Genomic DNA, 16,575 nt, shown 5'->3' on the forward strand with positions numbered 1-16,575 from the left:
AAGTACAAAGCAAAGAATCAATCATAAGATAAGACAAGTTACAAGAAGACAGCAGACTGATAAAACAAAAAGTGCTGTATCTAAAAGGGTCAGGCAGCATCCGTGGAAAGAGAGCAAGCTACACATCGAATCTGGATGACTCTTCAGCTGACATCAGCTCTAATGAAATGTCATCTGGACTCGAAACATTAGCTTGCTCTCTCTCCACGGATGCTGATTGATCCACTGTGATCTCCAGCATTTGTTGTTTTCAGTACACATTGCAGTATCTGCAGTAAGTTGCTCCAAGGCTCTGCAACTATATGCAATGAGCATTCAAAACAAAACAGATAAACTGAGAACACAAACAAAAATAAATAAGTATGATCTGGTACCTATTAAAGACATGCTAGAAGAATGACACTGATTTGGACGTGAATCTTGCATCATCCAGAACATCTAGAAAGGACTGGGAACTAAAGAAAGGTCAAGAGGTGGCTCTCGTTAATGATGATAAGAGAAAGATGGCCTAACTTCAGGAAACTAAGATGTAAAAACAGTTTGGGTAGAATTGAGAAATGATAAAGGTAAAAATTCACTTCTGAGAGTTGTGTACAATACCTCCAGCAGGAATGCTCGCAAAGGTGGGGCGCAACTGAAAAGACAATGGGAGCTTGTCAGAGAGACACAGCAATAAACATGCAAGATTTTAATCTACTTATTAACTGAAAAAAGAGATGGGCAAAGTAACCTAGATGAAGGGTTCATAGAACTTTCTTGGGAGAATTTCTCAGAAATGCATGTTCTGGAGATATACCAGAGAACAAGCTATACTAGACCTGGTATCAGGCAACAAGATAGGATTAATTATCTCTTCATTGTAAAAGCAGCCTTAGGTTGCAGCAAACTTAAAATGATTGGATTTTATACTCAGTTTGAGGTAGAGAGGAGTAGGTTCAAAGTTTTTTTATAAATTTAAATAACATGAACTGTAAGGGTATGGAAGCAAAGCTAATTAAAGTGAATCAACAAATTTGGTAGAAGAATAGGTCAACGGAGACACAGTAGGAGACATTACGGGATATTTCAGAATACTCAGAATAAATATTCAAATATATAAGAAAAATTCCAAAGGAAGGACACATTATCATTAGTTAACTAGAAATATAGATAGTATTAAAATAAAAAAAAGTACAAAGATCGATAGCAGGTCCAAAAATTGAACAGAATATAAGAAACCTCAAAGAATGAACAAAAAAATTAATAAAGAATGAAATATTAGAGCATGAGAGAAAGCTAGCTAAAAATATAAAAACATAATATTATTTTCTATAAATGTTGAAAGGAGAAAATAAATTAACAAATTGTGCATTGCCCCGTAGAAAGTGAGAGTGGAGAAAAACTAACGAGGAACAAGAAAACGGCAAGTGAATTAAACATTTAAATAACATCCAAGAAGCAGCAATAAACCAGGAAATGGAAGACAGCCTAGGAAAATCACAATCAGCAGAGAAGTGATATTGAGTAAATTCCTGATCTTAAGGTCCTGGCTTGTTAGATAGTTGATGTGTTGATTTTAATTTTCCAAACCTCCATTAATTTGAGGAAGGTTGCATTAGGTTGGAAGACAGCACATGTAGCTCCTATATTTAAAAAGAGAGGGAGACAGAAAGCAAGAAACAACAGGCAAGTCATCTTAACATCTGTTACAGGGAAAATGTCAGAAGCTATTATTTAAAAAGTTCTAGCGGCGCATTTGGATAGATTCAAAGATAGATTCAAATCATGCTTGACCATCCAGTTGGAGTTCTCTGAGGAGTCAGCACAGCCTGTGCATTAAAGTGATGATTTCTAGAAGGCATTTGACAAGGTGTCACATCAAAGGTTACTGCAGAATATAAAAGCTCATGGTGTAAGAGGTAACATATTGACATGGAGAAGATTGGCTGACTAACAGGAAAGAGCGAGTAGGCATAAATGGATCTTCTTCAGGTGGCAAAATGTAACAAATGCTGGGGCATCAACTGTTTACAATTTATATAACTGACTTAGATGAAATGCCAGGAGGTATGGTGGTTGCTGATAACACAAAGCTCGGTCAGAATGCAAGGTTTAAAGAGACACATGGAGTTTACAAGAAGATATTGATAGGTTAATTGAGAGAGAAAAGATGTGACAAAGAGAGTAAAATGTGGAAAAATATAACATGTCCAAATTAGCAGGAAGAATAAAAAAAAAATTTGTATTATCCAAGTGCTGAGGGGTTGGAGAGCTCAGATATGCAAAGAGAGCTGAAGGTCCTCTTGCAATGATTCAAAATTTGCCGATGATGAAAGAAAAGATGGCTGGGCATATTGTGATGAGGGCATAAAAAATCTGCAGAAGGAATATTGATACACTGCGTAAGTGGCTAACAATTTGATTGATGGCAATGTGTGGTCATTTTATTTCTTGGAATGTGGATGTTGCTGGCTAGGCCCACACTAATTAGCCATTGTAACAGCCCAGAGGGAAGTTAAGAGACAATCACGTTATTGTGGGCTGGAGTCACATGTAAGCTGACCAGCGAAGGTGGCAGATTTTTTTCCCCAAGGACAGTAGTGACCTGGATGGGTTTTTACAATGGGTTACAGAGTAGTCATTTGGTTATCTTCTAATTCCAGATTTTTATGAATTCAAGTTTCACCATCTGCCATGGTGGGATTCATACCTGTGTTCCCAGGTCATTAGCCCAGTGTTCTGAATTACCAGTGCAAAGATATTAACGCTACCTTCCTCAAATGCAATTTGATAGGAAGAATCAAAAGGCAGCTTATAATTTAAAGAAAGTGAGACTCTTAAGAAAGTGCAGCACAAGGAGATCGGACTGTTTTGTGCAATGAACACTAAAAGTAAGAATGCACACAGAGCAAGTGATTAAAAAGGCAAATGGAATTTTGGTCTTAATTGCTGGAGTTTGGAGCTTAAATGTATGAAAATCTTGTTACAACTGTACAGTATTGGGGTTGGTGAGGCCACACTTGTAATACTGTGTACAATGTTGGTCTCTACATTTAAGAAAGGGCATACTGGCATCAGAAGCAACTGAAAGAAATTTGGTAGGCTGATTCCTGGGATGAAGGGGTTGACATCAACAACAACTAAACAGGTTTGGCCATTACTTATTAGGAGTTTAGAAGAATGAAGAGTGATCTTTTTGAAATATACAAGTTTCTCAGGGAGCCTAGCAGATGCTTCCTGTAGTAGAGGAATCTCAAACTACGCAATATAGTTTTAGAATAAGGGACACTCGTTCAGGAATTACTCCTGAAATTTTCAACCTCAGAGAGTTGTGGAGGCGAGATCACAAATTATTTCAAGAGGAGGTTATGGATTTCTGAAAAAGTGAGACATTTATGGCAATGAGGAGCTGGCATGAGAAAGGAGTTGAGGCCTATAACAGGTAAGTCATATCCTAATAGAATGGCAGGGAGGGCTTGAGGGGCTGAATGGTCTACTTGACTCTGATTTCTCAAGTTCTTACATCCACCAGGCTTTATTTACTATCTCACCTGATAAATAGCACCTGTGAAAATGCTGTGCTTTCTCAGTACAGCATTTGAGAGTCTGCCTTTATTACCATGTTCATGTATTGAATGGGACTTGAAATTAGAACCTTGATCAATAACTCAGAAGTGAGAGTGGTACCAACTGAGCCACAACCAACAGTCACACTTTTATGCAATTATTTCCAGTTGACATAGTCTGGCATTCTTTGGAGAAACATATTTTACAAAAACACACATTTCGATAAAAATTTAATCAATTATTTCTAATTTGCAACAAACACCAAATCACAATAGTATATACAATAGTATAAACCAAATACCTTTGGAATGAAATTGTGGTGCAGCAACTTTTGTTTCAGTTTTCACTGTTCTCAGCCATTGATTTCTTTGCATTTTCTTTTTTCGCAAACATGCCGAAATAAATACAAGCAACAAGGAACATAAGAACAACATGCAAAAAACAGAATAGACAAAGAGAGTTCCATAATCTTTAACTAAATTCCTATAGAAGTGTAAATTTATTTGGGAGCTGTTTTCATTTTAAAGGCAGATTTGGGAGACTTTGGTTTTGATACTGGGGACAAGCACTTACCTGGAATTTTGTGATTTAATTAATAATGGCCAGGAGACTGAAGCATTGTCAAACTAACAAGAATGTGCACTAATTAAATTCTCATGCCATTACATGAGAAAAGTCGAGATTAAGCATAAAATTTAGGCGAAGTTGGATAGTAGGTGGGTAATATTGGGTAAGGATACACATAGTCAAAGACATCTGTAGCACAGAAAAAAGCATTTTGGCCCATCCAGTCTGCACCTGTCAAAATCAGTCACATAACTATTCTAATCCCATTTTCAGGCACTAGATATATGCCTTGGCATCACAAGCATACATGTAAATACTTTTTAAATGTTATGAATATTGTGGTCTTTTATTGTCAATGAGCTCCAGAATCTCAATTCCCTATGAGGGAAAAACATTTTCCTCATATCCTGTCTTAACATCCTGCCTCTTAAATAAATCAATGCTATCTGGTTACTGACCCCTCCAGTGAGAGAATACGTTTTTTTCTTGTCTACCCTGTCTATACACCTCATAATTATACATGTTAATCATGACCCCCTCTGTCTCCTCTGTTCCAAGAAAAACAACCCAAGGCTATCCGAGATAATAGGAACTGCAGACGCTGGCGAATTCAAGAGAACAAGGTGTAGAGCTGGATGAACATAGCAGGCCAAGCAGTATCTTAGGAGGACAAAAGCTGACGTTGTGGGCCTAGACCCTTCATCAGAAATGGGGGAGGGGAAGGGGGTTCTGAAATAAATAGGGCGAGAGGGGAAGGCGGATCAAAGATGGATAGAGGAGAAGATAGCTGGAGAGGAGACAGACAAGTTAATGAGGTGGGGATGGAGCCAGTAAAGGTGAGTGTAGATGGGGAGGTAGGGAGGAGACAGGTCAATCCAGGAAGGATGGATAGGTCAAGGGGGCTGGATGTGGTTAGCAGGTAGGAAATGGGGATGGAGTTTGAAGTGGGAGGCGAAGAAGAGCTGGGCAGGTTTTTGGGATGTAGTAGGGGGAGGGGAGATTTTGAAGCTTGTGAAATCCACGTTGATACCATTGGGCTGCAATGTTCTCAAGCGGAATATGAGTTGCTGTTCCTGCAGGAGGCCCAAGATGGACAAGTCGTCTGAGGAATGGGAGGGGGGTTTGAAATGGTTTGCGACTGGGAGGTGCAGTTGTTTATTGCGAACCGAGTGCAGGCGTTCTGCAAAGCGGACCCCAAGCCTCTGCTTGGTTTCCCCAATGTAGAGGAGGTCTCAACGGGTACAGCCAATGCAGTATACCACATTAACAGATGTGCAGGTGAACATCCGCCCGATGTGGAAAGTCTTCTTGGGGCCTGGGATAGGGGTGAGAGGGGAAGTGTGGGGGCAAGTGTAGCACTTCCTGCGGTTGCAGGGAAAAGTGCCGCATGTGGTGGGGTTGGAGGGGAGTGTGGAGCAGACAAGGGAGTCACAGAGACAGTGGTCCCTCTGGAAAGCAGAAAAGGGTGGGGAGAGAAAATTGTCTTCGGTGGTGGGGTGGGATTGCAGATGGCGGAAGTTTCAAAGGATGATGCATTGGATCCGAAGGTTGGTGGGGTGGTATGTGAGGATGAGGGGGATTCTTTTTTGGTTGTTATTGCGGGGATGGGATGTGAGGAATGAGTTGTGGGAAACACGGTCGAGGGCGTTCTTGACCACTGCAGGGTGGGATGTTGCAGTCCTTGAAAAATGAGGACACTTGAGATGTATGGGAGTGGAATGCCTCATCCTGGGAGAGAATGCGGTGGAGGCTAAGGAATTGGGAATAGGGGATGGCATTTTTGCAGTAAGGTGGGTGGGAGGAGGTGTATTCTAGGTAGCTGTGGGAGTCAGCCAAAGCGGGTGGCCATGGGTACCCCTATGGGCTCAAGCTATGCCTGCCTCTTTGTACGTTACGTGGAACAATCCCTCTTCCGTACTTACACTGGCCCGAAACCCTACCTCTTCCTCCATTACACTGATGGCTGTATCAGCGCCACCTCGTGCTCCCACGAGGATCTCAAACAGTTCATTCACTTCACCAACACTTCCACCCCAATCTTAAGTTCATCTGGACCATCTCTAACACCTCTCTCACCTTTCTGGACCTCTCTGTCTCCATCTCGAGCGACCACCTAGAAACCGATATCCATTTTAAAACCACCGACTCCTACAGCTACCTAAAGTACACCGCCTCCCACCCACCTTCCTGTAAAAATGCCATCCCCTATTCCCAATTCCTTCGCGTCTGCCGCATCTGCTCCCAGGATGAGGCATTCCACTCCCGTACATCTCAGATGTCCTCATTTTTCAAGGACCACAACTTCTCCCCTTCAGTGGTCGAGAATGCCCTCGATGATGTCTCCCGCATTTCCCGCAACTCATCCCTCACACCCCATCCCCGCAATAACAACCAAAAAAGAATCCCCCTCATCCTTACATACCACCCCACCAACCTCTGGATCCAACGTATCATCTTCCGAAACTTCCGCCATCTGCAATCCGACCCCACCGCCAAAGACATTTATCTCTCCCCACCCTTGCCTGCTTTCCAGAGGAACCGCTCTCTCTGTAACTCCCTTGTCTGCTCCACACTCCCCTCCAACCCCACCGCACGTGGCACCTTTCCCCATAACCCCAAAAAGTGCTACACCTGCCCCCACACCTCGTCCATCACCCCCAACCCAGGCCCCAAGAAGACTTTCCACATCAAGCAGATGTTCACCTGCACATCTGCCAGTGTGGTATACTGTATCCGCTGTACCCGTTGTGGCCTCCTCTACATGGGGGAAACCAAGCAGAGGATTGGGGACCGCTTTGCAGAACACCTACACTCGGTTCACAATAAAAAACTGCACCTCCCAGTCACGAACCATTTCAAATCCCCCTCCCATTTCTCAGATTACATGTCCATCCTGGACCTCCTGCAGTGCCGCAACGATCCTTTCTGAAGGTTTCAGGAACTGCAACTCATATTCCGCTTGGGAACACTGCAGCCCAATGGTATCAATGTGGACTTCACAAGCTTCAAAATATCCCCTCCCCCTACTGCATCCCAAAACCAGCCCAGCTCATCCCTGCCTCCCTAACCTGTTCTTCCTCTCATCTATCCCCTCCTTCCACCTCAAGCCCCACCCCCATTTCCTACCTACTAACCACATCCCGCACCCTGGACCTGCCCATCCTCCCTAGACTGACCTATCTTCTCGCTACTTCCCCATCTACACTCACCTTTTCTGGCTCCATCCCCACCTCTTTGACTTGTCTGTCTCCTCTCCACCTATCTTCTCCTCTATCCATCTTCTATCCACCTCCCCCTCTCTCCCTATTTATTTCAGAACCACCTTCCTCTTCCCCATTTCTGATGAAGGGTTGAGGCCCGAAACGTCAACTTTCCTGCTCCTAAGATGCTGCTTGGCCTGCTGTGTTCATCCAGCTCTACACCTTGTTACCCCAAGTCTGTCCAATCTCTCTGCATAACTAAAACTCTCTAGCCCAGGCAATATCCTGATAAATCCCCTCTGCACCCTGTTCAGTGCAATCATATCTCTCCCCACAATGTGAATTTCAAAACTGCACACAATCTGTATGCCTCAGCTAATAAAGGCAAGCATACTATACACCTTATTGACCACTTTATCTAGCTGCGCTGCTACCTTAAGAAACTGGTGGGCATGCACACTAACATCCCTCTGATCCTCTCATGGTCCTCCCATTCATCATGTATTCCCTTACATGTTTGTCCTGCCAAGCGTGCCTTCTCACACTTATCTTTACTGAATTCCATTTCCACTGATCAGTCAATCTGACCAATAATCTACATTGTCCTGTCGTCTAAGGCTGTCGTCCTCACTATTTACCACCTCACCAAACTTTGTATCATTCACAAACTTACTGATCAGTTTTCTTATATTCAAATCTAAATTGTTTATATATATCACAGCCAGGGCCCCAAAATTGATCCCTTTCAAAGCCCACTGAACACAGGTTTCCAGAAACAAAAACATCCTCCACCATCATCCTCTGCATCCTGTCACTTTGCCGATTTTGCATCCAGTTATCCAAATTTCCTTGGCTCTCAAGGACTCTCACCATCACTATCAGTCACTCATGCAGGACTTTATCGAAAATCTTACTAAAGACCAAGTAGACTATGTCAAATACATTGCCCTCACCACATACTTGGTCACCTGTTTGAAAAATTCAACCCAGTTGACAGGTATGGTTCTGAGGAAGGATCACTGGACCCAAAATATTAATTCTGATTTTCTCTTCACAGATATTGCCAGACCTGCTGAGCTTCTCCAACAATTTCTGTTTTCATTTCTGATAGATGTGACTTCCCCATAACAAAACCATGCTAACTGTTCTTAATTAATCCCTGCCCCTCCACATGCAGATCAATCCTGTCCCTCAAATTACTTTGAATGTTTTTCTCACCACTGAGGTTAAACTAACTGGCCTGTAGTTTCCTGGTTTATCCTTTGCTCGCTTCTTAAATAACAGTATCACATTGGCTGCCTTCAAATCCTTTGGGCTCTCTCTTGGCCAAAGAGGAATTAATAATTATTAGCAGTGTCCCTGCTGTTTTCTCCCTTGCCTCACTTAACAGCTTGGGATACAGCTCATCCACCTCTGGAGCTTTATCTACTGTTAAGCTTGTCAGACCACTCAGAACCTCTTACCTATGCTAATTTCTTCAAGTAGATCACAATACTTCTCTCTGATTTCTGTCTTCACATCATCCCTCTTATTAGTGAACATCAATAAAAAAAACTGCAATAAAAAGATATATTTTAAGAATTTTACTTTCTCTGTACCTTTCACACTCTGACGACCCAGTCGGAGAAGTTGAAATCTCCTACTATCACTATGCTATAACTTTTACACTTCTTTGAAATTTGCCTCCATATCTGCTCCTCCATTTCTCTCCAACTGTTAAGGGGCCTTAATTCCCAGCATTGTGACTGCCTGTCTTTGATTTTTAAATTCCACCCATGCTTCATTTGAGAAGTCTTCTAAGGCGTTTGATAAGGTTCTCCATGGCAGGCTGATGGAGAAAAAGTGAAGTCACATGGGGTCCAGGGTGTGCTAGCTACATGGATTAAAAAACTGGCTGAGCAACAGGAGACAGAGGGTAGTAGTAGAAGGGAGTTTCTCAAATTGGAGACCTGTGACCAGTGGAGTTCCACAGGGATCTGTGCTGGGACCACTGTTGTTTGTGACATATGTAAATGATCTGGAGGAAGGTGTAGGTGGTCTGATCAGCAATTTTGCTGATGACACTAAGATTGGTGGAGTAGCTGATAGTGAAGGGAACTGTCAGAAATTACAGCAGAATATAGATAGACTGGAGAGTTGGGCAGATAAATGGCAGATGGAGTTCAATCCGGGCAAATGCGAGGTGATGCATTTTGGAAGATCAAATTCAAGGGTGAACTATACAGTAAATGGAAAAGTCCTAGGGAAAGCGAGTTTTGAGAAGCTAGCCACCAGAATACATGAACATCAACTAGCCACAAAACGACATGACCCACTATCACTCGTATCCTTACACACAGATGAGGAAGGACACCACTTTGATTGGGACAACACATCCATCCTAGGACAAGCCAAACAGAGACACGCACGAGAATTCCTAGAAGCATGGCATTCCAACTGGAACTCCATCAACAGACACATTGATTTGGAGCCAATCTACCACCCCCTGAGAAAAAGAACAGGAAATGACATCACCAACACAGGAAATGACATCACCAACCCAAGGAAACCTAACCAGATAAATAGAAAGCGGGACATAACACCAGCCCTTCGACGGAGGCTCACTGATGATGTTACCTAGAATGGTGACGAAACGTCTGAAAACTAATCTTCCAGCTCAGCGAACAAACTCACATCCAGTCCTACGGAAAACTGATGAACAGAGATCTGGGTGTTCAGGTCCATTATTCCCTGAAGGTGACAACGCAGGTCAATAGGGTGGTCAAGAAGGCATATGGCATGCTTTCCTTCATCGTACGGGGTACTGAATACAAGAGTTGGCAGGTCATGTTGCAGTTGTATAGGACTTTGGTTCGGCCACATTTGGAGTACTGTGTGCAGTTCTGGTCGCCACATTACCGAAAGGATGTGGATGCTTTGGAGAGGGTGCAGAGGAGGTTCACCAGGATGTTGCCTGGTATGGAGGGTTTTAGCTATGAGGAGAGGTTGAATAGATTAGGATTATTTTCGTTAGAACGACGGAGATTGAGGGGGGACCTGATTGAGGTCTACAAAATCATGAGGGGTATAGACAAGGTGGATAGCAAAAAGCTTTTTCCCAGAGTGGGGGACTCAATTACTGGGGGTCATGAGTTCAAAGTGAGAGGAGGAAAGTTTAAGGGAGATATGCATGGAAAGTTCTTTACACAGAGGGTGGTGGGTGCCTGGAATGCGTTGCCAGCGAAGGTGATAGACGCAGACACGTTAGCGTCTTTTAAGATATATTTGGACAGGTAGATGGATGGACAGGGAGCAAATGGACACAGACCGTTAGAAAACAGATGACAGGTTAGACAGAGGATCTTGATCGGCGCGGGCTTGGAGGACCGAAGAGCCTGTTCCTGTGCTGTAGGTTTCTTTGTTTCTATGCCATCCCTCCTTACTACTCTAACTGATTCCCTGATCAATAATGCAACACCCCTTCCTCTTCTCCCTCCTTCCTTGTCTCACCTGAAGACCCTGTGTCCTGGAATATTGAGCTGCCAATCCTGCTCCTTTTTCAATTATGTCTCAGTGACAGCAATGGCATCATACCACCATGTTTTAACTTGAGCTCTCAACTCACCTGCCTTGCTCATCAGACTCCCTGCATTAAAATAAATACCATTCAATGATGTCAAACTCCCTTGTGCGTTTACTGGCCTACAGTTTCTGTGTCTTCATGACACATTTGCTGTCTCTTCTAACTGTGGCTGTACATCCCCCCCCCCCAATGAACATTTTCCCCAGATCCCATTGCCCTGCAAAGTTAGTTCAAACATTCTCCAACAGAATTGGCAAACCACTCCACAAAGATGCTGGTTCCATTCAGGTTCAAGAGCAACCTGTGTGCCTTTTACAGGACCTCCAACTTCAAACACCATTCTAACGTTCCAGAAATCTGAAGGTCTCCCTCCCATACCATCTCTCTGCCACACATTCATCTGGACGAACCTCCTATTTCTATACTTACCTGCACATAGCACTGTAAGTATACCAGGGATTACTATCCTTTGGGCCCTGTTTGTCAAATAACTTCCTAGCTCTCTAAATTCTGCTTGCAGGGCTTCATCCCTTTATCTAACAATGTCACTGCTACCAAAACGTACCACGATCTCTGTCAGTCTGTTTGACCTTCCCAACAGAGTGCCCTGCAGCAGTTCAGTAATATCCCCGATCCTGGCACCTGGAAGAAAACATCCCATCTTGAATATCTTCTGTGGAGCAGAAACAGCAGCTTTCCCCTCACAATTGAATTTCCTACCTCTATTGCCCTGCTGTTCTTCTTCCTTCATTCTTGTGCAGCAGTCCCATCCATGCTGTCATTGTTGGCTCCAAGTGCTTTCCTCTGCCTAGATCACCTCCCCCAACAGAATCCAAATGGTCTGTCTGTTGGAAAGGGGGATGGCCACTGGGAACTCCTGCACTACCTGCCCTCCTCTACTCTGTCTGGCGGTCACCCATGCCTTTTCTACTTGTTCAGTCTTCACCCATGGTGTGACTATCACACTGAATATGCTATCCATGACATTCTCAGCATCACAGATACTTCACAGTGAATTCACCCACAGTACCAGTTCCAAAATGCGGTTAGTCAGCAGCTGCAGCTGGACACACTTCATGTGCATGTGGCCACCGGGGACATCTAAATGTTCCATGATTTGCCACAGGGAATAACAGCAGCATTTCACAATATATACACTGCTATGACTTCCCTTAAGCCCCTTCTTTATTTAAAAATAATTATGCTTATGTAAGAATATTATTACTTACCTTACTCTAACTGCACATTCCTTACTTTCTTACTTATATTGTTTTATTATATTAGCCCTGAATTTCACCTATTCATAGAACATAGAACATTACAGCACAGTACAGGCCCTTCGGCCCACGATGTTGTGCCGACCTGTCATACCAATCTGACGCCCATCTAACCTACACTATTCCATGTACATCCATATGCTTATCCAATGACGACTTAAATGTACCTAAAGTTGGCGAATCTACTACCGATTCCAATTCTATTCATGTTACTTCCACAAAAAATTTATAAAATCCTTGAGGTTTGATCAGCCCATTTGGTTGGACAAATGATACACAATGCAGAGTAACATCAACAGTTTGGGTTCAATTCATGCATGGCTGAAATTACTATGAAGGATTCCCATTCTTAACTTCTCTCCTCACCTGAAGTGTGGTGGCCCTCTGGTTAAACTACCACCAGTCATCTCTGTCTAATGACAGAACAGTTCTACGGTCTGGCAGCACTGTGGTGACTTTACCTTTATACTTGTTAAAATCCCAAACCAATCAACACACTATTTTCCTGTGATGTCACAGACTGATTTGTTTTAATCAGTTGGCAACTCCACTGTCTCTGCTGGGCCCCAATCCTGGACTTCAGTTTATCTTGTTGCTAACTCCCCTCTATCTGCTGGAGCCCGATTCTGGGCCTCAATATATCCTGTTGATGACTCCAATGTCTCTGCTCAGTTGAAGTTGAAGTGTTGGACCCCTGATCCTAGGTCTCAATTTATCCTGTTGTTGGCTCCCTCTCTCTGCTTAGTTGAACCTGAAGATCCAGACACAATTCCCATTTTAATTAAAATTCTATAGGAAGCCCACAGGCTGCAGGGATATATACTTATACCAAGTGAGTGACAAAAAGCAAAAAATGGGGTATAGTATTGCAAGTGTGAGGCTATTCATTTTGGTCTGATGAATAAAGAAGCAAATTTTCTTTACAAGGCATGAAAACTCATAAATATGAATGTTCAGATGGTCTTAGGTGTGAACACATAGCGACAAGGCAAGTTAACGCACAGTACAACAAGCATTTAGGAAAGAAAATGGCGTGTTGGCTTTTCTTCCATGGATTTGCAATGGAGTTCAATGTGGATAAATGTGAGGTGATTCACTTTGGGAAGAATAATAGGAAGGCAGAATATTGGGTAAATGGAAAGATTCTTGGTAGTGTGGACGTGCAGAGGGATCTTGGTGTCCACGTACATAGATCCCTGAAAGTTGCCACCCAGGTTGATAGAGCTGTTAAAAAGGCTTACCGTGTGTTAGGTTTTATTGGTGGAGGGACTGAGTTCTGGAGCTGTGATGTCATGCTGCAACTGTACAAAACGCTAGTGCGGACTGACTTGGAATATTGCGTGCAGATCTGGTCGCCCCATTACAGGAAGGATGTGGAAGCATTGGAAAAGGTGCAGAGGGATTTATCAGGATGTTACCTGGTCTGGAGTGAAGGCCTTATGAAGAAAGGGGCTTGGGTCTGTTCTCATTGGAGAGAAGAAGGCTAAGAGGGGATTCAGTAGAGACATTCAAGATGAACAGAGGATAAGATAAGGTGGACAGTGAGAGTCTTTTTCCAAGAATGATGACGTCAGCTTGTATGAGGGGCATAGCTACAAATTGAGGGGTGATAGATTTAAGACAGATGTCAGAGGCAGGTTCTTTATTCAGAGAGGGGTAAGGGCGTGGAAGCCCTGCCTGCCAAGGTAGTGAACTCAGCCACATTAGAGGCACTTAAACAGTCCTTGGATAAGCATATGGATGATGATGGGATAGTGTAGGGGGATCGGCTTAGATTAGTTCACAGACCGGCACAACATCGAGGGCTGAAGGGCCTGCTCTGTGCTGAATTGTTCTATGTTCTATGTTCTATGTTAGAATAAAGGATTGATTGCTTTGTACTGCGATAATAATTTTTTTCTCTCAAAAGTTTATGAATTATTCGAACTCTGTGCATCAACGAATTGCGCATGCTTCATCGTTGAATACTTTCAGATTGAATACAAAAGTGGTGGGAAGGGGGTTATCCTTCACTTATACATGGCACTGGTGAGAATACACTGGAGTATGGTGCATAGTGTTGGTCACTTTTTTTAAGGAAAGATGCACCATTTGGAGGTAGTTCAGGGAAGGGTTACCAGATTAATGCATGGTCAGGGATGGCTGTTTTATGTGGAAAGGTTTAATGAGCTAAAGATGTATCTGCTCAAGTTTAGAAGAGTAAGCTGTTACTTGATTGCAACAATATAAGGTCCTGACAGGTCTTGAGAGAGTATGAAGATCTGTTAAAAAGGCTTACGGTGTGTTAGGTTTTATTGGTGGAGGGACTGAGTTCCGGAGCCGTGATGTCATGCTGCAACTGTACAAAACGCTAGTGCGGACTCACTTGGAATATTGCGTGCAGATCTGGTCGCCCCGTTATAGGAAGGATGTGGAAGCATTGGGAAATCTTATTGGGATATCTACAAATAGGGGTCAGACATTTCGAACAGAGATGAGATGAAACTTTTATTTTCATAAGGTCATCAGTCTTTAGGACTCTCCTCATTGTGGAAGCAGAGTCATTACATATATTTAATGCACAAGATAGATTCTTCTTAACCAAATGGTGAAAAGTTAGCATAGGTGGGATTGCAGACCTCAGGTCATAATCACATCTGCCATGATCTGGCTGAAGAGCTTGCTCGAGGAACTGAACGGCCTATTCCTGACTTCCTATGTTTAAGGCTGACATTTTTGGTGTTTCAGTAAATCTAGAGATATAGGAAGATGACAGGAAAATGTTTTTGAAACTGAAGATTAATCTCAAATGTACTGAATGGTGGCAAAGACTTGATGGGATGTATGTTCTTCATTTACTTCTACTGTTAATGCTCTTATGAAGCAAAGTCGGGTAGGAGTGTAACTCTTAAATGTTCAGATGCACAGATCTGAAAATGATTAGTTTAAAGAAATGAATTAGCTGCATTTACAAGTGATTCAAGCACACACGAGCTTCCAAATCCATTGTTGACAACAGAGCACATCACTGGAACACTCAGCTTGAATAGTCGCAGTTGAGAAAATAACATGATTTCTCTTTCATTTTAGAATTGTGATTAAATCTGCAAGGTCAAGTATCACTTAAAATTCCCTGATGTTTCAAAGGAGCTTAAAACAGCGGCAACACAAGTGGCTCTTTTTGGTTGTTTCATTAACTTGACAGCAAAAGACTGTGACAACTTTATCTGGCTTAAACATTACATCACATGGGGTGGGGAGATCTCTGAACCAGGAAAGGTGTTCCTCCAAAGTCAAAGTGTACAGTTGATTAATACTCTTTGAAGTAGGCATCAAACAGCAGCATTAATCTAATGATTTCCAAATACGGCAAATTCCAAATTGCAAAAATGTGCCCCGTTTAGATAAATTCTCAGATATAACTATGCTGACTCCTCCTGTAAGCAAACTGCTCATCATATGTTCTGGGATACCCTCTAAAACAAACTGTCTAAATACTGGTAGTATAAGTCAGGGATGTAGTGACTGCCCTCTCTTGCTATTTGTGCCAACTTTTATAATGCTTATTAAGCTATCTTGTAGATGATGCACACTGCTGCCACTGTATACGAGCAGTGTTAGAATGAATATTTGTGGATTGGTGTCAATTAAATGGGATATTTTGTTCTGGATGTTGTCAAGTTTCTTGAGTTTTCTTAGAGCTGCAAAAACATCCAAACAAGTGGGAAGTGTTCTTTCATCCACCTGACTTGTGCTTTGTAGAATGTGGACAGGCTTTGGGATGGCAGGTGAGCTCCTCATTGCAGTATTCCTAGCCCTTGACCTACTCTTGTAGCCACATATTTATACAGCTAGTCCAGTTCAGTTTTTGCTCAAAGGCAATCCCCAGGATGTTGACAGTGGGGGATTCAATGATGGGAATGTCATTGAATGTCAAGGGCTAATGGTTGGATTCTCTCATTTTGGAGAAGGTCATTGCTTGGCACTTGTGCGGCATGAATGTTACTTGTCACTTGTCAGCTGAAGCCTGCATATTGTCCAAGACTTGCTACATTTGGAAGTGGATTGCTTCAGTATCTGAGGAATCATGAATGATACTGAAAACTGTGCAATCATCAGCAAACATCCCCATTTCTGGCATTATAATGGATGGAAGGTCATTGATGCAACAGCTAAAGATGCTTGGGCCCAGGTCACTACCCTGAGGAATAACTGCAGAGATGTCCTGCAGCTGAGATGTCTAAACTGCAAAAGTCACACCAATCTTCCTTTGTGTCAGGTATGACTCCAATTAATAGAGATTTATTCACCGCTGCCCTCTTTCCCAATTTCCATGGACACCAGAATTGACTTCTCTAACTTTTCTACCACCATGGTGCCCCCTGGTAATACTTGTGACTTTTGTCATCATGTTTGTCACATAAGCTCTGGGCACACGTGCTGG

General features: G+C 42.8%; 1 protein-coding gene across 1 annotated transcript in view; it reads right to left on the reverse strand.

The window, feature by feature from the left end:
* The window catches only part of cntln (centlein, centrosomal protein), a 465,635-nt gene that overhangs the window by 182,056 nt on the left and 267,004 nt on the right, over window positions 1-16,575 (reverse strand). The window contains exon 18 of the mRNA XM_048527488.2: window positions 3,848-3,923. Within this exon, the coding sequence (XP_048383445.2) occupies window positions 3,848-3,923 (76 nt within the window). The remainder of the gene's footprint in view (window positions 1-3,847; window positions 3,924-16,575) is intronic.

The sequence above is a fragment of the Stegostoma tigrinum genome, chromosome 3 (genome assembly GCF_030684315.1).
Source record: "Stegostoma tigrinum isolate sSteTig4 chromosome 3, sSteTig4.hap1, whole genome shotgun sequence".
In the NCBI taxonomy this organism is placed as follows: domain Eukaryota; kingdom Metazoa; phylum Chordata; class Chondrichthyes; order Orectolobiformes; family Stegostomatidae; genus Stegostoma; species Stegostoma tigrinum.